The sequence below is a fragment of the Melanerpes formicivorus genome, unplaced genomic scaffold (assembly GCF_026170545.1).
Source record: "Melanerpes formicivorus ecotype bairdi unplaced genomic scaffold, bMelFor1.0.p_v2 SCAF_2, whole genome shotgun sequence".
Lineage (NCBI taxonomy): Eukaryota > Metazoa > Chordata > Aves > Piciformes > Picidae > Melanerpes > Melanerpes formicivorus.
In genome coordinates, this window is record NW_027142354.1 from 7,960,567 (window position 1) to 7,983,115 (window position 22,549).

General features: G+C 40.3%; 1 protein-coding gene across 1 annotated transcript in view; it reads left to right on the forward strand.

Annotated features, from left to right (window-relative positions):
- Positions 1–22,549, forward strand: part of EYA4 (EYA transcriptional coactivator and phosphatase 4) — a 183,362-nt gene that overhangs the window by 143,346 nt on the left and 17,467 nt on the right. The window contains exons 10-14 of the mRNA XM_068149808.1: positions 103–182; positions 695–857; positions 8,989–9,125; positions 10,564–10,647; positions 20,273–20,362. Coding sequence (XP_068005909.1) covers positions 103–182; positions 695–857; positions 8,989–9,125; positions 10,564–10,647; positions 20,273–20,362 — 554 coding nt within the window. The remainder of the gene's footprint in view (positions 1–102; positions 183–694; positions 858–8,988; positions 9,126–10,563; positions 10,648–20,272; positions 20,363–22,549) is intronic.

Sequence of the window (22,549 nt, forward strand, 5' to 3'; positions counted from 1 at the left end):
TTCTCCTGACTGCTCTGTACCTTAACACGGAATACTATGTGTAGAGTTTTATTTCTACTGACACCCAAGTTCTCACAGTTAACTGTGGTTTTTAATTTTTAGGTTCTAGTTTTACACCATCATCCACTATTTATGCAAACAATTCTGTTTCAAATTCTACAAACTTCAGTAGTTCTCAACAGGTATGCACGTTAACATGTTTATTTGTCAATTACAACAGGATTTAGATCACTTCAGGGATAGCGTGTTAGTTAAACTTAGATCTGTTATGTTGACTTAGACTTCAGTAGTTCTCAACAAGTATGCACATTAACATGTTTATTTGTCAATTACAACAGGATTCAGATAACTTCAGGGATAGCATGTTAGTTAAATTTAGATCTGTTATGTTGACTTAGACTCACTGCAGGTCACTGCTATTTTCTGTGGAAAGCAACCAAAACCCCCCTGGAAGCCTAGCTGCGTCTTTTGGCACTTAAATACATCAGCAGCCTCCCTGTAGTCTTTTAGTAAATATCCTTAAATTAAAAAGAAAAAAACAACAAAGTGTTACATACCCTTAAAGTTAAACAAAATAAAACAAAACTAAACATTAACTCCCCCAAACTCCTGTAAAGGTCATATGCACACATAGCAGAAAAAATTCACTCCTTGCTCTACCTAACTATCTATTCTGCTGCATTTACTGTTTTAGGATTATCCCTCCTACACAGCTTTTGGCCAAAATCAATATGCACAGTATTACTCAGCATCAACATATGGTGCATATATGACCTCAAACAACACGGCTGATGGCACTTCATCATCATCAACCTACCAGTTACAGGATTCTCTCTCTGGGCTGACTAGTCAACCAGGTACAGATCTACATTCAGGTGAAAACATTTTTTTGTATTTTCTTCTGGCCTTGGTTAAAGATGAGGTTCTCACATCTACCTGCCTTGAACACTGACATTTTAAACTCTTGCTTTTCAGAAAACTTTATCATGCACACCAGCCAAAAAACTAAGTCTGTTTTATTTTGTTTGTTTGTTTGTTTTTTAAGCAAACCTCTCTAGTTGGTTTACTAGTTAAATAAAACTCTTTGCAGACTGAGATGGCTGCCTGTGGAAGAAGGCTTAAAAGATGTTACAACAGTGTGGTGGGGATCTGTTAGTTCAAAAAATGTATAATGACAAACCTTTCATTACTTTTGAAATAAAAATGCAATGAGCTCTGCTGTTACTGATAGTGGAAGACATGTGTAACCACCTAGATGTTCTGAAATATTGCTGTTAAGAATGTAAATCAAGATACTTTTCATTTAACATTTTCCCTACCATGCTAGCAAAAGTACATGGAATCATAGAATTGTCAGGGTTAGAAAGGACGTCAAGGATCATCTAGTTCCACCACCCCCTGCAGAGACACCTCAGACTAGATCAGGTTGCCAGGAGCCACATCCAGCCTGGCCTTAAAAACCTCTGGGGATGGGACTTCTACCACCTCCCTGAGCAACCTGCTCCAGTGTCTCATCACCCTCATAGTGAAGAACTTCTTCCTAACATCCAATCTGAATCTTCCTATTTCTAGTTTTGCTCCATTCCCCCTATTTCTATAGCTACCTGAGACCCGAAAAAGTGCTTCCCCAACTTTCTTGTAGCCCCTTTAAGATACTGGAAGGCCACAATTAGGTCTCCTTGGAGCCCTCTCCTTTCTAGACTGAACAGCAGAACATGAGCTTTATTCAAATGTATAAAAGCCTCCTTGCTAATTCACTAATTCAGTTAACTAATAGAGCAATTGGTTGGTTATTCGCATAGGTCTGTTTAATGAAAGAGCTTTGAGGTAGCTGAGTTTCCAGAAGGGTGGCTCTCAGGAGACATCAGGATATACTATTAGCCTGCCCAACTCTGCCCCCTTGTGCACACCCACCACAACGCAGCATTTGCTTGCACGGCTCTGTTCTTAAGGGTACTGCTGCTGGCTAAGAGCAGCTCTTCTGTTTTTCCCATTGTCGTTGTAACTCAATTCACAGTTATTTACCTGCTGCATTCTATGCGTTCTGCAAACCAAAATATTAACTGATTTTTATTTTTTTTTAATGTTAGATTTCCTGAACATTTCACCAATTTATTTCCCCCCATTGAATATAAATGGGACTGAAATAAGAAAAGCCAAAACTATGTAATTGAAATTATGCATACTATAGTGCTGATCCGTGAAGATCATGGTGGGATAGTTTGGGAATTTGCAGCCACTGTCACATGAGTGTAGTGTCTTTACTGGGTGAACAGAGCCTGGTTCTTCATGCTCAATTTCCTGTGTTGTTTCCATTTTACAGGAAGTTGTTAAAGATCTAGCTCTGTACTATGTCATATGTTCATAACCTAAGCAGCTTGCTAAGGCTGTGCATAGCATCTATGGGAAAGTTTATCAACTGCTAGCTCAGTGTTGCTAAACTAATCTCTTTCAGGGGCACTGGCAGCGTGGGTAGTGTCTGCCTTACACACAGACTGTAAACTCTTCTTAAAAGTCTATAAACCTGCATGTTTGGTTAGGCTCTGAATAGGGAGGAAATAGGCTTTACTCACACACTCTATCCATTACTTAAATCTTCCTGATTCTCATCCCAGCAACTGCAGTATCTCACTGAAAAGCAGAATAGAAAAATCCTGATGCATTGGAATTATTCAAAAGAAAAGTAATACTGTGTAGAAAAGTATAAGCAAAGCCTTATACTTCATGTGAGATGCTTAACTTTACTAAAACTGTTGGAATTTTAATTACTTGAGGTGAAATTTTTCCCTATGATAATTTAAGAAAACCCCCCAAACTGCTAAGAGGTAACTTGAACTCAAGTGACATTCCAGCAGCTGCAGGCCATTTGTAACAGACACAAATCACATATTAAGGTTTGGGGTTTTTTTTTTAATTTAGAGTTTGAAGAGTATTCATAGCTGATGTTTTGATAGTTGTGCATACTTCCCTTTGTTCCTTTGTTGTTCTTCCACATTTTTATTTGAGAAAATCAGATAGCATTTCCCATATTGTCTGTCCCTTGTGTTTCCTAGTAATGCTGTACACATTTACTGTACATTGAACATTTCCTTAATATTGAATAGCATTGACAAAAAGACAATTTTTATATAGCTTGATCAGGTGGAAAATATATGAAAGCTTCAAGGATTGTTCTTTTCTTTGGGTTATTTAAGCACGATATGAACTCGTTGGCCTGCTAAGTAGATTGTGCATCTGAACTTACAAATCTGCCCACACATTCCTTATTTTTGTGCAGTGTTGCACTGATCATGGGACCCTCTGGTGAGAGTGCAACACCCACTTTGCAAATACATGACATGCCTGTGTCCTTCTGTGTCACTGTAAAAATAAATGTCCATCAGTGAGGTGCAGTGCCCTGGGGATCACTTTGGATACAGCAGATTATACTGCAGAGCTTCAGCGCTCACTGCCTTCACTTGCTAACAGGCCTTTATTGCTTGGTCCTTAAGACTTGCTCCAGCTAAAACCTAAGATTAAACACAGCAAGGCAGTTTTCTGCCATCTGCTAGCTAATAATTCAAATAACTAATTGAAGCCTCGAGTACTCTCCACATATACAGGACTTCTTGTTTTCATAATAAAGCCCCTTTAGATGAGGAGTTCATATCAGTTACAATTTTATTTGTTGACCAAGTAAAGAAAATGAGATTAAAACTGAAATAGACTTTACTCTTTCTGCTACTCATAACAAGCAATATCATATTACATGCCACACACACAAAAAAGAAAGAGGTTTATAATGTTGAAGCCACCATCTGGCTGCTCTTTCTGCTAAGAATATGTAACAGAAGTAAATCCGTGAGGAGAGTATGAAGAAGCTCAGAAGTTTATTTGTCCCACATCTGTGTAAGGCTCAGCCCTTGCCATGGACTTCTGCTTGTATTTTGCTGACCCTACATGAAGATTTTTCAAAATGCACTCATTACCAGAGTGTCTCTGAGACAAATAGGTACCTCCAGGGACACTTTGTAGTGTCATATTGGGATAAGTCAGAAGAATCTGTAAAGGATTCTGACTCAGGAGATGAGTATGAGTATATCTGATGAGTACATGGGTACATTTAATCTAGGGTGGTAAAAATTCTAGCAGAATAAATAGTTCTGTAGGGAGCCAGGATAAAAGCTTCCTATGTCCTTCCTGTGTTTCTATATCTAAGTAAAAACTTTCATATGTCTGGAGTTAGGTGAAGTGATGTTGTAGGATATTTGCTCCAATTGTGTTATTGGCTTGCAGCAAAGACAGGCCAAGGTCTATGTGCAAACTGTGCCAAATTTTCTCCTTGTTAAGTGGCACAACTGTGTTTTAATAGGGAGGAGTGGATGTTATCCTCAAACTGCAGGTGGGAGGCAATATTCTGATTACCAGAACATGAAAGACCACCTGCTTTTATAATGGTGGTGCTGAAACTCCGCAGCCTCTAACTGGAACTGCTGCAAGGTCTCCATGGCATGGAAGGCTTCATGCTGGACATGAACCAGTGTATGCTCACGTGTATCAGTATCTGTGATAAAGTGGTCATTCCATGTTCTGGTTTTAGCATTTGCCTCTGGCTTTATTGGATTTCTAATGCTGCTCATAGTTCCAGTGGGAGAAAGCTATGTAGTCTATTTATTAGGCGTGTGCTGAATATTGGAGAAGCTACAAATTTCAAACATTGCAATAAAAATTGCTGTCTAATATGAGCTGCAGTAGGAAGTCTTCACAAGGGTAAGGTTTTTGCTACTCTTTGGTGCTAAATTTTCTCACCTTCTTTTATGTTCCATGGCTGAATTTTTACTAAGTTTTCCTTTTATTGGCACTGACCCTAATTTCTAAAGCAAAAGGAGGATAAGAAAATGCAGTTGCTCCTTTAGCCTGCTGTGGGTAAAAAGCAAATCAAGCAATTAAGCCTACAGTTGTTAAAAAAACATGCACTACTGACTTCTGCAGTTCCAAAATAGATGCATACCTTGCATTCAAGTAAGAGACAGCTGCTCATTCTGATTTAGAGATTAGCGTAATGAAATAAAGTTGGCTTTAAATATCTGGAACTTGCAAGGTACAGTGATTAGTTACAGCACTGATTAATGGATAATTATGCAATCATGTACAGCATTGACCCAAGCAGGAGCCTGGGGCAACTGGTAATGGCTAATGCTAAATGAAAATTGAAGTTATTTACTTCAGTTGTTGGATACTTAGAGAAAGGATTTAGAGCAGGCGTTTTTTATATGTATTTTAATTTCGGTAGATTAAACACAGCCATTGAGAGCAGATGGTTTGATACATTCCTGGAGAATTAGCTCTTGATTTTGTTGTAAGATGTTGAAACTTTGTGAATATAAGGACTTTTGTGGTAAGAATGTAAACACCCATCTTCACTTATTTAAGTTTTCCTTTTTTCATCTCTGGGGTTTTGTTTGGGGATATTTTGCCCCCTCTGCCAGAAAAATCGAGGAAATTGTATTTTCATACAGAACTCTTTTGAGTACTCAAAGCTTCTTTGGAAGTCAGTGTTGGGTTTTTTTCTGCGTGAGAATTCTGTTTATGAAGCATCTTTTTGTACATTTGTGCATTTACAAAAGTATATGTTACTGCTCTTGTAACGGAAAAAGAACTAAGATAATGTGACTTTATTGATCGCTGTGCTGCCTGCAGTGTCCTTACTGACACCAACACCATGCTGGGAATAGAAATGATTAGTCAACAAGAACTCACTCTGTGTTCTATAGGGACAAAGTGAAAACAGCATGGGAACATTATTCATTAGATCGTATTATTGCTGCTCATTTGGGGCAAGTGGGAGTTTGGGCTGAAGAGAAATTGCTGTAGAATGCATATGATCTTTATCCAAATCAGGATGGACCTACCTGAAACACTGCCTGAGATGAATTCTAAAACTGCAGTTTTGAAAAACCTCTTCTTAGATGCTGCCTGAAAGTTTGCCTTTGTCCTATATAGGCAATGGAGCACATTGGGTTTGTGACATTGAACTTGTCATCACCTAGTTGAAGAAAAAAGTGCCAATATCTTCTTCTGGGTGATAGCAGAATAATTTGACTATTATCCCAGGAAGTGAGAGACAGACTTTATTTCTTCATGTTTCATCACCTTCCACTTGAGGGTACAGGAATGTGGATTTTTGGTCATAGACATGTGTCTTTATATTTCATATATGTTAATCATTCAGTCAGATAGACAAGTGTCCCCTGGAGATGTCATTGGAACCAAGAACCTATATTCTCCAGGTAAATGTCCTAACCAAAAGGCTTGGCAACTAACTTCCTTGTTCTCTTTTACTTGAATCTTGAATTCTTTCCGATCAATATCCAGAGCTCCCATTCAGGAATGTGACATTATGAGCTTAAATCTTATTCTTCCAAGAAATACAACAGTCATTTTCCAGTCAAGATACACAAATAGATCTTCCCAGAGTATTTATTTTAATAATCTTCTGTATGTGGTTCACTGTAAGGTATAAATAAATGATGAAAGAGATTAAGAATTTTAACTGTTGTGTTACATTATGCACAGGGTCTTGATTGAGCCTGCAGTCAATGTTTTCTCCTTAGTGTCTGCTATACTAGCAGGTTTTAATTCTTTTTTTGTGGAGGGAGAATGAGGTGTATGACTCAGCAAAGATCACATTCAGGGAACAAACATTCAGTCATTCATGTTGAAAGAGACCTCTGGAGACCTTTTGGTCCACTCACTCATGGACAAGCCAAGTTAGGTCATGTGTGGGGTGTCCTTGACTATGGCACAGGGGGCTGGAACTGGGTGATCTTTGGTTGGAACTGGATGATCTTTGAGGTCCATTCCAACCCTGGTAGTTCTGTAATTCTGTGGTATGTTGCTCAGGGCTGTGTCCAATCAAGTTTCAACTATCTCCAATGCTGGAGAACATACAGCCTCTTTGGGCTTCTGTCTCAGGAGTGAGACAGTGAAGGATTTTTGTCTTGTGTCTAACAGGAATATCCCTTGCTGTGTTTTCTATTGTTTCTTGTCCTTTCTTTGTAGTTCTGTAGAGAGTCATTCAGTCCTTTCTCCAATGTGCTCAGACCCTTCACTGACTTGGTGAGCCTCACCTGCACTATCTCCAGTTTCTTAATCTTTTTCTCATGTCTCTGGGGACTCAAAACTAGGTATTTTCCAGACATGATCTTGCAAGTTCAGAATGGATCAGACCAATCATTTTCATTGATCTGATGGACACTTTTTCTGTTGCATGGTGTACTTTGATGACATTAGTCATGCTCCCTTGGAGAAATGGATAACGCTCAGATTCCAACTCAAAATCTGATGCATGATAGATGGCTCTTGGGAAATCTTTGTACCAAATTTTAGTTAATTTGCAGATTTGCTGTCGTAAGCACTTTTAACAAATATTGCCAAAGTGACTCTGAAATGCACAATTACTGTGTGAGGACTCACTCTCTTGAATCAAATGCTTCAGCAGATGTCAAATCTAAGCCATACCCTTCCCTTCATTAATGGAGAAAAGTAAAATCCTTCACAGGATAGATGATGAAGGAGGATTTATGTCATTTAGTACTCAAGAACATCACCAACCAGCATTTATTTCTAGCAGTTTTGAACAGATGATGAAGGTCCTGTGTTATGAGCAAAAGGATGTTTTCCAGTTACTGAGCTGTGGCATAGAAGTACTTAGTAAGGTGAAGTTCCATGCCATCCTTCCTGCACTCCTGCTTTGTAATCACTTCTAAAGCTCTTTGTTACCAGCAGAGGTAAAGCATATTAAATGGCTAAGTCAAGGATAGGCCTAAGTGTTAAGTGTTAAGAAAAGTAACTACACAAAGTGAGATCGAAGGTCCATTTAGTGCATCCTCTGTCTGACAGCAGGCAATTGGTGATACTTGGAGAATACAGAATTAACCAGGTTGGAAAAGACCTTCGAGATCATCAAGTCCAACCCAACACCATCTAATCAACTGAATCATGGCACTAAGTGCCTCATCCAGTCTTATTTTAAACACTTCCAGTGATGGTGACTCCACCACCTCTCTGGGCAGCCCATTCCAATGGCAAATTACTCTTTCTATGAAGAATTTCTTCCTAACTCCCAGCCTAAACCTCTCCTGGAGCAGCTTGAGACTGTGTCCTCTTGTTCTGTCACAGGTTGTGTAGGAGAAGAGACCAACCCCCACCTGGCTACAACCACCCTTGAGGTAGTTGTAGACAACAGTAAGGTCTCCCCTGAGCTTCTTCTCCAGGCTAAACAACCCCAGATCCCTCAGCTTCTCCTCACAGGGCTTGTGCTCCAGACCCCTCACCAGCCTTGGTGCCCTTCTCTGGATACGTTTGAGAAAGATGATGAGAATACAGTATGACTTCACCCTCTTTCCAGTAGTAACAGGAGTATTGCATTTGATAATACAACTTTCTTCTGCCAGTTTATGGGCAGAGCTAAGGTTAAAAAAAAAAGCTAACTCACCTAAAGAGCAGGTGACATGGGAGAAGTTGATGAATCAGGAAGCTGGCTGGCTCTTCTGGTGAGTGGGAATATGACAAAGCATGTTCTGGTAAAAGTAATACAGGGTTGGAAATACATCTAGCTGAATTCCAAACATGAGAAATGAACTACTTTAACTAAAATGCACTTTGTGTTTTGAGAAGTCACTAATGTGACTTAAAATGCCTCTTTGTTGGATCTGTCGACATTTTGCAAAAGCTCCTGTATATATCTGGTTATGTCTCCACATGCATATGTGTGTTTTTAATCTTTCTGTTACTCTGCTAAAGTTTATAATGTTTCCTTGGTAAAGCCAAAAGTGCCTATGGTATTTGCAAGTTCCATTTCAAATCATATTATCACTCATTTTACAGAACTCTTTTAGGTGCATCTTATGGTCATGTTTGCATATATATTCATCTAGCTATTAGGGGGGGAAAAACATACATTTCAAAATCCATTGCTAATTATGCCATGAATGATTGACTTTGCAGGGGAGTTTGACACAGTACAGAGCCCCTCCACGCCAATCAAAGATCTTGATGAGAGAACATGTAGGAGTTCTGGGTCAAAGTCTCGGGGTAGAGGGAGGAAGAATAATCCATCACCCCCTCCGGACAGTGACTTGGAGGTATGCTTGCAGTAACTGATGAATGGTAACATGGAGGTTTCTTCTGAGGAAAACTAAATTCTGAAACCCACAGTTGTGGTAAGAGGTTAAGGCATTTTAGAAAACCTCATGGACTCAGTCTCACTAACAGCTGTCATTTTAACATGCATGTACAATAAGATAGGACTGTTCCTTATGACAGAGTTAGGCAGAAAAGTAAATGTGATTCAGCCTTGCCCTTTTATTTCTTTAAACCTGTATTAATGGGTGTCTTTCAGATTCTCATGCAGGAGAGCCAGAAAATTGTGAGACTCCTGTATTCAGTTTGTCACATTTTCTTTTAGCTACTTTTTTAAGAGGCAATCTCAGATACATTTCTCAGCTTATTTCCATCTATTTGTGAATGTGGTGCAGGATCATCTGGACATAGGCTTTCAAATATTTATGCACAGTTTTGCCCTTGTGCATGTAGAGAATGTCAGTGGTTTTCAATGAGGCAGATTAGATCAGTGAAGTTATGGTTGTACTTAAATATGTGCAAGATCAGTGCCTTAGTGAAGAAATATATCTGCCTAATATATGGGGTGATGATTTAAAACACAGATGACCTCTTAGCAATGGGGTAATTATAGTCTTATTACTCCTGTGTTGTAAGTGCCTTTCAGTGACAGGAGGAGGAGGAAGCAGAGTGCCTGTGTGTCTGTGAAACACTCTAGCTCTGGCATCAGGGTAATGTGCTGCTCACCATTACAGTGTGCCCCTGCTGCTACCAGACCAGCACTGGGAGTGAGCAGCCTTAACCAGCCCTACTGCTCTCCCTTCACTGACCAGCTCCAGGAACAGCAGAAGACTGTTGCTGGAACTTGGCTGGCCACACAGCCATTGCTGGTGCAGAAGAGTGGCCTGCAGTGCTAGGCACAAGATATCATTTCATACAGAAACTGGCAAATTTTTCGCTTCTCAGGGGATTTAACATTTCCAGTGAAAAAGTCTAACTTCTTACATTTCAGTTTTCATCTTTCTTTTATAGTTTACCAGTGACAATGAGCCCCTTATCAATATATAGAGTTTCCTCATTTTTAAATTACATTCTTTAAATGGTGAATGACATTGTATATAGCATACAACACTTTCACTCAAGAGTTTAGCTATACAGTAGAAATAAAGAGGAACCTTGGATTAGTAAGATTTTCAGAGAAGTATCTAAGAGTACTGTTTATCCTTAACAGTTATGTTTAACCCCCATCACACTGCTGAAATCTGTGTTACACAGCTTTCCTGTTGAAGAGCTCAGAAGTTATTCTCCTTCTGACTTTTTACCATGCACGATACATATTCTTGCTGTTTTTCAGAGAAAAACTTTTCAGTCAAGTGCTTGATTAAACTTTAGGACTCAGTTGACTTTTAGCCCCCCCTGATGTTATTTGTTTAGTAATATTATCCCCACTTCTGTTTCCAGCGTGTATTTGTTTGGGATTTGGATGAAACAATTATTGTTTTCCACTCGCTGCTTACAGGATCCTACGCACAGAAGTATGGCAAGGTATGTAAGCTGTGAATTGTGTCACTTCACTGGAGGAGAGCTGTCTTGCCTGCACTTTCATGTGTTTTTCAACCTTTCATGTTCATCATGGCTTGGGTGAAGTTAGAGGGAAAGTGTACAGTAAAACTCCTTTTCAGAGGGTTAATGTGAAAAAGTCAAGGGGAGAAGTGAGACACAGATCCAAGGTGCAGTAAGTGTGGCAGGGCTGAAGCAGATGCTGAAAATGAGGGAAGAATGAAAGGGGCAAGGATGAGAAGTTCCTGAGGTACGTTGGATGAGATGTTGCAGAGAGATAAAAGGTGTAGTGGGCAAATGGAAATAGCTGACACAATCTGGATGCATAAGGGAAGAAGAAATAATCTGGGGTGATGGGTGAATTTACAGGGAAATTGGTGAATCAGGCTGAATGAGTGAGTGATCCATTTCAGTAGCAACTACAGATGTTGCTCTTTGACTCTCCAGCCTTTCCACTGAGTCTTTGGTTCTCTTGTCTGACTCCGAGATGAATAATGCAGGGGGGAGTGGGGGGTGTATGTATCCCTCTCCCAGGCACACAATTGAATTCATCCTCTGCCCTCCAATGAGAACCAAAAGAAGTTCAAGTCCCAAAGGCAGAGAGGAGAGCAGGAAGAAGAGTGAGGGAGGAAAAGAGGCAATTGGAGCCTGGAGGAGCAGGAGCTCCCCTGCTAAGTCAGCAGCATGCCTGGCTGGACTGGCAGTGGGAGCCCAGGGCATACACAAGCAAGAGCAGAAGAGACTGGTGGGAAGACCATAGTGTAGCAGCAGGAGTGGGCTTCTGGCAGGAGTTGAGATAAAGGCCTGAATGAAACAAAAATTTAGGGCAAATGTATGGAAGGGGAAAAAATAGACAGGGAGAATGTTGATATGGCCATACTCAGGTGCAAGTTTTCCAGGTGTTGTGCCATTCAAATTAATACAAAGTTATTTCTGTTTAAGAATGTAACCATGGCCATACTATGTCAGTTGAAGGGCTTGTTTACCATAAGTTTCCTACCTCTTAATCCCAGCCATAATCAAGGGCTCAAAAAAAGGATATGAAAACCAGTACATTACAGACCTATTCTCCCTGCCTACCTCCCCAGCCAATAGGCTGGAAATGTCCAAAGCCAGAACCTATAGATTATAACCACAGATGGGCCAGTCCTCTGTGTTTTGGAACAGCTGTTTGTAACTATTAAAAGAGAAAGCTAATAGGAAAACTCATCTGCCCAGACAGAAATCTGAATTTTTGGAATGCTAAGTATAGTTATGCATGTCTCCTGAAAAACAGCCTGGCTTGTTTTGCAGCTCCACCGTGCCAAATCAGTGCACTTTTCAGTACTCTGTCAAAAGCTCCTCTTCTGCTGTTTTTTTTAAAACACTGTAACAACAACTGTCAGAACCAGTCTTAACTTCAATTTATCAAAACAAGAGAGAAACCTAACTGAACATGAACATTTCTATCACTTTTGAGTGTAGCCCACGGAGTGCCATAGAAATTGCTGGATTGTCCTTGCAAGGCAGTCTTTCGTTTCATGCCTTTTTGATTGTGCTCTTACGATGTTTACATCTCCTGCGCCATCTCACATAATGCATGACTAAAGTCTAAGCCAACTTCAATGCAAAGTTTTTCCATCAGAACACATTTGGTAGCTCACAAACTTCTGTGGATAACTTTGAAAACTGCCTTAGAGACAGAAACAGTAATTAATTTGTCCTGGTTTCTTGCTTTGTTTTTTTGAGTAGGGATATTTTGTTTTTTAAATCCCAGTACTACTGTTCTTTAAGAACCCATGCAGAGTCCTTAGAAATGGGATCTTAACACCCAGTAGTACAGACAGCAGAGACAGCTGGCTTGCGTAAACCAAGAGTATCTCAAGCACAGTGAATTTAGAATAGAATAGAATAGAATAGAATAGAATAGAATAGAATAGAATAGAATAGAATAGAATAGAGTAGAATAGACCAGGTTGGAAGAGACCTTTGAGATCATTGTGTCCAACCTATCATCCAACACTATCTAAACAACTAACCCATGGCACCAAGCACCCCATCAAGTCTCCTCCTAAACACCTCCAGTGATGGTGACTCCACCACCTCCCCAGGCATCCCATTCCAATGGGCAATCACTCTCCCTATGAAGAATTTCTTCCTAACATCCAGTCTAAACCTCCCCTGGCACAGCTTGAGACCGTGCCCTCTATACATATGTAACTATGCTACTGAGATCAGCGTCAGCCAACAAATGTCATGAACTATAAAGTGAAAGGAGAGGAATTCTTAAGTATAATCCTTTTTTTGTTTGTTTTGGTGTTAATAGGTGGCAGCCACACAAGAAGGGAAATGTATTTATTTCCAGAGACTGTAAAATAAGAGTAGTAGCCTTTTTCCTTCCTGCAGTGACTATCTTTGCCATATTTATGGAGAAGTCATTGTGAGCTTAATTGCCTGTGAAACTCCAATATGTATTTTATTGACTGAAAGGAGGCAGGAGCAATAGGAAAGAGAATACAGGTAGAGCTTATCGTGAGTAGGCTTTAAGTTTTGCATGTCGTTGAAGTGTGCCTAAGCTTCAGGCGGAATGTGTCTGTGCGTAAGTTCCTAAGCACAGCTGGACCTCAGGCTCTGGTGCATGACCTCTCTAGGAGATGTGGTCCTTATCTTTTCTGCATATGATTTCCGTCTGTACACAAGTTCTTAATCCACACTAAAGTCTGGATTGTTATGAGAACTGGGTCTCTATGAGAGCAAATACTTTGTGAGGGGAGGTGTTCAGTGGAAATCCTGTGAGAACACAGGGTATTCCAAAAGTATTGAGGGATTTGTTTATGCTGGAAGGGTGGTATAAAATTGTGCTTCACCCTGACTAAACAGTACAAAATAGTACTGACACTAAATTGTTTAATTGCAATGGTTTAAACAAAAATGTTATGCAGATGCACAGCTGTGCATACTGTGTTCTTCCACATGTATTTTGTGAGCCCATTTGGATAAATCAGGCAAGCAAAAAAAAAAAAAAGGGGGGGAAAAAATCACAGGAAAAATAGATGTTTCCCCTTCCCCCATATTTAAATATTCTAAGTGACATCAGTAAGTCTACAATGTGGACATTGCTTTAAGGGAAGGCATCTTCGTAGACCAAGTGTGATCACTTAATATTTTCAAGGAGTGAGATGCTGTGCTTAGAGGTAGACAAGGATATTCACTCTCAGTTATTTCTATCCAGGGAGGTGGTGGAATCACCATCCCTGGAGGTGTTCAAGAGGGGATTGGACGTGGCACTTGGTGCCATGGTCTAGTCATGAGGTCTGTGGTGACGGGCTGGACTTGATGATCTTTGAGATCTCTTCCAGCCTTGGTGATACTGTGATACTTCCTGACATGTAAACTTTCAATTCCCTTTTCCACTAGTTCTTTATGCTATTTCTTGAAGTAGCAGAGCAAAAATGAAACATTGATAAGTTTTTTTTTTTAATCTCTCTGCTCTCCTGCAATCCAGGAGAGATGCAGCCTGTGGAGGTGGCCATTATTCTGTCATGGCCAGATTGCAGAACAAATGTATGAGCACAAGAAAGCTTGAGACAAACAAGGAGACAAGCAGTTTCTCTTAAAAAGAAAAATGTCTACAGTTTAACAAGGGATTGGAGCAGAACAGGAAAAGGAAAGGAAAAGCCACATCCCCATAGACAATAGGGGGATTTGTTGTCAGAGATTATGTGGGAAGGCCTGGATTCAGTAGACATATTTCAGGTCATGTATTTGTCAACAGAACAGATTTCTGACTTATGCCTGAGGATTGCTGAAGTTGAGAGCAGACAGTCTCTTTTGTACATACTTTGGACGGTGTAATAAATATTTGCTATTAGAATAATACAGGGCTATTATAATAGCCGTGGCAAAAACTAAACTCCTGATTTGATGAAAGATGTGACTTGTTAGATGCAGCTCTGAGCATCTCATTAAAAACTCAGAGCCAATTGCAGCTTCACATTTGGGCACCGACAGAGGATAGCTTTACACTCAAGTGGGAGAGATTCGGCCAAAGGTTGGTCAGTGAATCACTTTGATATTTAAAATACAAAACTCATCCAGAGGAATATTTTGTGGTTTGCTGTTTTATACCTGTGGGTGTTTCTGTCTGAGTTTTGGTGTCGTGGTTATTTTATTGGGCTGGCCAGAGCCAACAGAAAAAGAGAATAAAAAAACTACAATAGACCTCTGTTAGGTTTCAGAGAAACTGTGCTGCCTCTCAGTAGTAAGAGAACCTCTCACTGTTCAGCTCATTTGCTTGTCTGCTTTGTACTTTGTAAAACTAGTACATTTCTATTTTTAATTATTTACTGCAGTAGCAAATTATGAACATTGGCATTTGAGCTGTTATTTTATGACTTGTGTGGCTGGTGATGGTTTTTGCAGCTGAGCACCAGTTGGCAGATACAGTTTTCTACAGTGCTGAGCTCTTAAGTGAGGATTTGTTGATGTGACAGGACATGTGTTAGGAGATGTCATCATCTGTTAAAAGTTTATGAGGTACATTCTTATTCCCTCTGAACAGTGTGTATTCTTTGTTCCATTGCATTCCAGTTCTTCTCGCTGATTTAAGACTGGTTATAAGCTGGAGTTTTGTCTACCTCCAAGCATTTATATTTTGTCCATTTCTCTCAGGTCATTCCAGAGGGCAAGGATGCCCAAATAAATGGTGTGACTCAAGGTACACTGATTAAAAAAGCAGAAAAAGAAAGTTCTTTTTGACCTTACACGTGGGAGACTCTGATTTCCAAATGCAAAAGTAAAAACAAACCCACACTTAATGATCACATTTGGATGTTTTGATCGCATTGCCAACGACAAAAAGTTGTAGTGTAGGCCACGCTAACCATGCACACTTCTCTGGATAGGATTCAGAAGCTTTTTATTGCTCACTCTCTGCTTTTCCAGTCATTAAACAGAAAAACTTTGTCACCATTAGTACCCATGAGGGCATTCCCAAGTTCACTCATAAGTATGCTTTTGTCTGCCTGTATTAATAGTGTATCTCACATGACCCCCAGTTACCCTCTCCATCCACTCCCTCACTGTACGAGACCTCCTACTCCATTTTCCTACCTCCTTCTGGAGACTGTGGAACAGAAACCTCCTATGGAATATGTGAATTTTCCTTCATCAGCCACCAGATACAGTTAAGAAGAGAAGTTTTTTCTTCCTCCTTTCCCACCCACATGTAGCCCTCCTAGGAACAAGTGTGCCCTATGAGAGAGTGAGAGCTACATTTGACATTCCTACATAATGTAGGGAAATGTCTTTAAGCTAAAAATATTGATACCTAACTTTGGCATTTTTCCCAGAGGTAGATTTTAAGTCTGTTCAGGATAGTCACCTACTGAATATCCATTTTTACTATATTATTCATATATTTTACTTGCTTTCTTGCTTATTTTGAAGGCTTCATGCATACAAATCCCTGTCACAATGAATCTATGTGACAGTCTATATGTCTGTTTGTTTCTGGGTTATTACACAAAGCAGTTTGGTGTGTTTGTTTCCAAGAAATTAAATTATTTTGAACATCTCATGCTGAAACCTGATCCTCCGAGACATATTAAATAGGTGTCCTTCACTAATGGACACTGAGCTTCTGGGGGTTTTATTCCAGTCACTTTTCTCTTGGTCAAAACATTTAACTATTGGTTCTCCCAGGATATTTTTATGTAGTCTCCCAGGAGGCATTCCAGTGGATGGACCAGTCTAGCACAGAAGTCCACAGACAGACAGTCTGGCTCCAGCTTAGTGCTTTCATACTAATGTAACTAAAGTAATTTGTATTTTGGTATACAGAGGTGCTGATTCTTTTGCATGCTAATGATATCTGGCTAAAATCATGCCAAAGAGTTCTTTCTTCTGCAAATTATCTAGGGAAAACTCTTTTTTTTCTTTTAAATTATTGTTTCCTCTTCTGTGTGTGCTTGTGCAGTGCAGCACAAAATAACTGTTTTGGCAGAAGTTCAGTCTGCCTCTTACTCTGTTTTTCAATCTGCTGTGCTCAAATCTGTATCAGATGCATGTTTCGTGCTTTCTTTTCAACACTCAGTTCTTTATGCCACTCCAGTCAGTCTGCAAGTCCCACTTCAAGTTCAAAGAGTGAAACACTGATTGGGATGTTCCTCCACATCTTGCAAACATTATGAAACCGCAAGATCCTAACAAATCTGTTTTCTCAGTCTATTTTTGTATGCAAAGGGATGAACTTAACATGGCAGAAGCTGGAATGTGATGTTTAATTCTTGTTAAACAGTTGCAGTGCAGGTTTTGGCCAATTTATTAAAGGAAGAATTGTTCACGTCTGGAGAATTCAATTCCAGTGACTCCTCTTAGCAGAAGTTGCTATGGAGAGGTCCCAGATTGATTTCATGCTAAGCTGAAATGAATTCCCTTTTGCTTTATTTTACATATAGTACCTAGCAATATCCCACACATGCCTTTGTCGAAACAGGAATGTAGGAAATCTCATTTTAAGAGTAATAAAAGTCAGGCATAGTTGGTTACAAAAACGCTACTAATAAGAAAATCATAAAAGCTTTGTCACATTTACATCTTTCAACTGCACTAGACAAAGCAGGAAATTGTGATACATAGCTGGTAGTTTCTGTAAAAACAAATTGGATTATAATGGAATATGGTATAGCAAATTTCCGCATTTAAGTCTACTTTTACCCAGGAAAGGGCGGGGGGGGGGTGGTGGAAAGAAGCTGAGAATCCAAAGTCTGAGATTCCAGTCTTGGAAGCACTCCAGTGAATAACTTAACTCACATAAATAATAATGAATTACCACCTGTGCATGAAGTTATGTACATGCCTTAGTGTTCGTAGGATTGAGATAAAGTACTGCAAATACTCTTTATTATATTGTATCTAGGAAGAAAAACTTTCAATTTACTGTGCACAAGAATAAGCAAGTACAAAAGAAAGGAAAGAAACACGTGGTTATATGTGATGACACTTTGATAAAAGCATCATGGCTTGATGAGGAATCTCCTGAGACCAGAGTATTTTGATGAGTTGTGTTCTAAGAATCTTGTCAGAGTTTTTTGCAAATCTGTTAGTGTTTGCTCTTTAATCATCCCCTTTGAAACTGACCTTTGCCTTTGCTGAGGCCTTCAGCCATGTGACTTTCAGATCCAATGAACATAACTGCAGAAGACGTAGGGGATGACGTGGTGTTACTAGGAACTGCATTTGGGGTTCACTTCTGAAAGGTGGTCTAGACCAGTTCAGGGGTCAACATGAAAATATTCCCTTTCACTGCCAGAGAACTGAGTCTAGCTTTGAATCATTGCAAACTCTTGTACACTCTTCTCTCTTTCCAGTCTGGATTTTTTTCATGAGCAAGGGTCCAAATACATGTGCAGTTATGAATTTGCCATTAATTAGTTTTTAAGTGCTTGAGGGCAGAAGCCATCTTTTATTCTGTTGTTGTGAAGCCCTAGAGTAGCGGCCGTCTGATCCTGATTGGGAAGCCTTTGATCCCAATACTGACAAATGATTATTTGAGGCTTTGTGTGATTTTGTTGCCAGATGCTGGTAAACCTTCAGACTTTTCATTTCAAGGTATTTAAGAAGGGATTTCTGAAAACTGGTTAGTGCCAATCAGAGTTTAAATTAATAAATACAGATTGATTTATTTTTTTTCTTACTTCAACAAGGATCACATCAATTTCTGAAATCCCTTGCAGAACACCTAAGAAGGTTTACTGAACCCCACAAACTCTGGCAGATAATTCTGGGAATGATAAAACTAGTTACCAGGTGTCAGCTAAGCATCAGGAAGTGTCTATGTGTGTTCTTGCTCTGAAACAAATGTAAGGTAATGCAAATTGGCTTAACCTCTTTCCTAGCAAGCCTAGCAAAGTCAAATTAATTATCTCACATTTACTGTATACTAAATGCTCTCAGAGGAGCTGTTGCAATAAAATCATAAAGGAGAGCCTGAAAATGTGAATGCCTGCTTGGAAGAAGGGCAAATAGTGAGACAGAGATTGATCAAGTACAGGGTTTGAAGATACTTATTAGAGCAGCAGAAAGTGTGGGAAAGGGATATAGGCCTAAACATAGGCAAGGCAGTGATGATTTATGTGAAGTGAAACTTCATGTGGGGAAATAGGTATAGACTCAATCTATCTTTTGTATTTTTCTAAAGCAGAGACATTATAAATTGAAAAGACCTCTGAAATCACACCTTCCTATCACAGTGTAGGATAATTTCTTACTAAGTAATCATTTCATAGAGGCGACTAACTTTCCTAGTCCAGTTTAGCACGATCTTGGTAAGTAATTCTGTACGCCCAAAACTTGGGAAGAAAAGACAAGAGATTAGAGGAGCTGCACAGTGAACTGGGTGTTACATGAAGTACCACAGTATAACTTAGGTTGGAAAAGACCTCGAGAATCATTGAGTCCAACCTATCAACGCAGACCCCATGACTAGACCATGGCACCAAGTGCCACGTCCAATCTCCTCTTGAGTACCTTCAGGGATGGCAACTCAACCACCTCCCTGGGCAGCCCGTTCCAGTGACGAATGACTCGCTTGGTGTAGAACTTCCTCCTCACCTCAAGTCTAAACCTCCCCTGGTGCAGCTTGAGACTGTGTCCTCTTCTTCTGGTGCTGGTTGCCTGGGAGAAGAGACCAACCCCTTCCCAGCTACAACCACCTTTCAGGTAGTTGTAGAAGGCAATGAGGTCACCCCTGAGCCTCCTCTTCTCCAGGCTAAACAATCCCAGCTCCCTCAGCCTCTCCTCATAGGGCTTGTGCTCAAGGCCTCTCCCCAGCCTTGTTGCCCTTCTCTGGACACATTCAAGTGTTTTGATGTCCTTCTTAAACTGAGGGGCCCAGAACTGGACACAGTACTCAAGGTGCAGCCTAACCAATGCAGAGTACAGGGGCAGAATGACCTCCCTGCTCCTGCTGGCCACACTATTCCTAATGCAGGCCAGGATGCCATTGGCCCTTCTGGCCACCTGGGCACACTGCTGGCTCATATTCAGGCAGCTGTCAATCAGCACCCCCAGGTCCCTCTCTGTTTGGGAGCTCTCCAGCCACTCCGACTCCAAGTACTTTTGTTCCTACCTCTGCTGCTGACTCAAGAGCATTGGATCAAAAAAATTAGTTACCGCTCTGTGACTCAAATTCTTTTCTGCCCACAATTGACAGGCAAGATACTTATATATATTTATAAAGGAATCAGGGATGAAAAATTTAATGTATTTTCATAGTAATAAATACTGGTTTTCTTGGATGTATCTTTAGTGAGTTTATCCCATTTACAGGCACCTTTATGCAGGTTTACATCTGGCCAACAGAGTTTCCCCTGTCATTTTAATCAGGTTGCAAATGCCTTGACTTGCAAAAAAATTGACATTTCAACATCCCCAGCTGCCCAAATGTTCTCACACAGGTTCAGTAGTCCCTTCTTATAGTGTTGTATTAAAATAGCTTACTAATAAAAGGATTTTACATAAATTTCTTGCAGTGTTAGTTCTTCAAAACACTCTGTGCAGCAGTTTTAAAAGTAATTCTGATATAATAGAAATGTTTTTAAGTAGTTAACCTTGCTTTCTACTTTTTAAGGATCCACCAATGGCAGTGACCCTCGGGCTGCGAATGGAAGAAATGATTTTTAATCTTGCGGACACACATTTATTTTTTAATGATTTAGAGGTAAGAACCATCATAATCACCATTACTCCTGGGTCTTTAACACAGTGGTTTTGCTGTGTATTAGTATTTGTTGCATGTGACATTTTCTGCCTGTCTAGACTTTGAGTTTGTCATATTCTAATCAGAGAGATGTTAGCCTGGTGACAGTGACTTGTTGTGGTACCAGAGTCCTTCCATTAAACAGGGTGAGACTACCCTTTCCTCTCTTTGTCCCATGGCCATCTTATTGTTTTCCATGGATTTAGAGCTGTCTGCAGTCTTTTCCAGGCGGGAGACATATCTGCCTCCTGCTCTTTCTTTTGAAGTTCTCTGCATTTGCTTTCAAAAGACAATGTTCTTCTCTTCACATACCTGAACAGCCTTATGGCCACCATCCCACTTTGTTGCTCAAAGGTAGGATATTCTTCAGTTACCTCAAAGACTGCAGCATCAGAGAGCTGGGACTCATCAGTGATGTCTCTTCCCAAAGTAACATGACAAAACCATGTTTTGCCACAAAGTGCCCAAGGTGTGCAATTTAGCATCTGCTCAGAAAACAGAGACCTCTTCCTGGGGAGTAACCACTGCGGACTACTCACCTGTCAGAAGAACACAACAGATGGACTGGAATCTGGGAAGGAGGCTCAACAGCTGAGCTTCACAGACTTTCCATTTCACTCCAGGAGTTCAAATCTGTTAATGGTGGAGAGTGATATCACATGTGATAAGGGACAGAGGGAGAAGAATAGTTTTCAAATTAAACTTTGGGCTTTTCAGTCCTTACCCTGGTCTAAATCACTTCTCTTAGTTGTAGTGGAACCCAGAGTTTCCAGCATGGACAGATATTTTGCCACTAATGGCAATGGAAAGACTGTGGTTTTATTTAAAATGCCATAGAAAGGTTTCTGGTAAGTGAATAGAAAAAATGAGGATAAGTGGGACACTGATTTCTCTAGTGTGCACTTTTGTTACTTTGTCTACTGTGGGCAATAAGAAAAGCAGAAGGTGCCAGGCTGTGGCTGTCTTTGTCATCCTTTGCAGACTGCATTTTGTTCTTAACTCTTTTTAAGTCAAGAAACCAGGATCTGCATTTCCTTATATCTGAGCTGCACTTCTTCCTAGCAGCAGAAATCTAAGGAAGTAAAGCCATGGACGTGCCTTCAGCAGTCAATATTTCATTGCAGTCTTAGTGACAATGCAAGTGCATTTGCTGCATGTTCTCCTTCTAGTGCCCTGTACTGGGAGTAGATTCCAAATCAATTTTTCAAAGCATTGCTTAAATTTCTTTCTAGCAGACATTTGCCCTTACATGTTCAGAGTTCATGTGGCACCCAGTGAATTTTAAGCCACTCAGTAGCATACATCCAGAGTCCTTCAATCTAGTACTGAATTCAAGTGCTAAGCAAAAAGGAGCCTTGCCCTCTTTCCACACCTCTTTGTTTGTAGATGTGAGGTTCAGCAGTCATAGGTGGATTATCACATTTTTTATATTCTTCATGGGGTGTTTTTAATATCTTGTCCAAAAATTCACGCCCTAGCTCATTCCAGAGCTTGCAGAGAATCCAAGCAGGTTTTTTTGTTTCTGATAAATCCAAAAATACTCCTTGGGGACTCTCTTGGAGAATCTCATGATTCAACCGATTTGATCTGATTTGATTACAACCAATTTCTATATCATAGTATCATAGTATCATAGTATCAGTCATGGTTGGAAGGGACCACAAGGATCATCTAGTTCCAACCCCCCTGCCGTGGTCAGGGACACCCTACACTGGGATCAGGCTGGCCAGAGCCTCATCCAGCCTGGGCTTAAACACCTCCAGGGATGGGGCCTCGACCACTGGACAACCCATTCCAGGATTTCACCACTCTCATGGTGAAGAGCCTCCTCCTCACATCCAGCCTGAATCTCCCCACCTCCAGCTTCATTCCATTCCCCCTAGTCCTATCACTACCTGAGATCCTGACAAGTCCTTCCCCAGCCTTCCTGTAGGCCCCCTTCAGATACTGGAAGGCCACAATTAGGTCACCTCGGAGCCTTCTCTTCTGCAGACTGAACAGCCCCAACTCCTTCAGTCTGTCCTCATAGGAGAGGTGCTCCAGCCCTCTGAAATTAAGTAGTTCCTATCCCCAAATTCATCTTTGTTTCAAAACCAACTCTCATAAGCAACAATTAACCTCATGGCTCCAGACAGGACAAGCATAGTG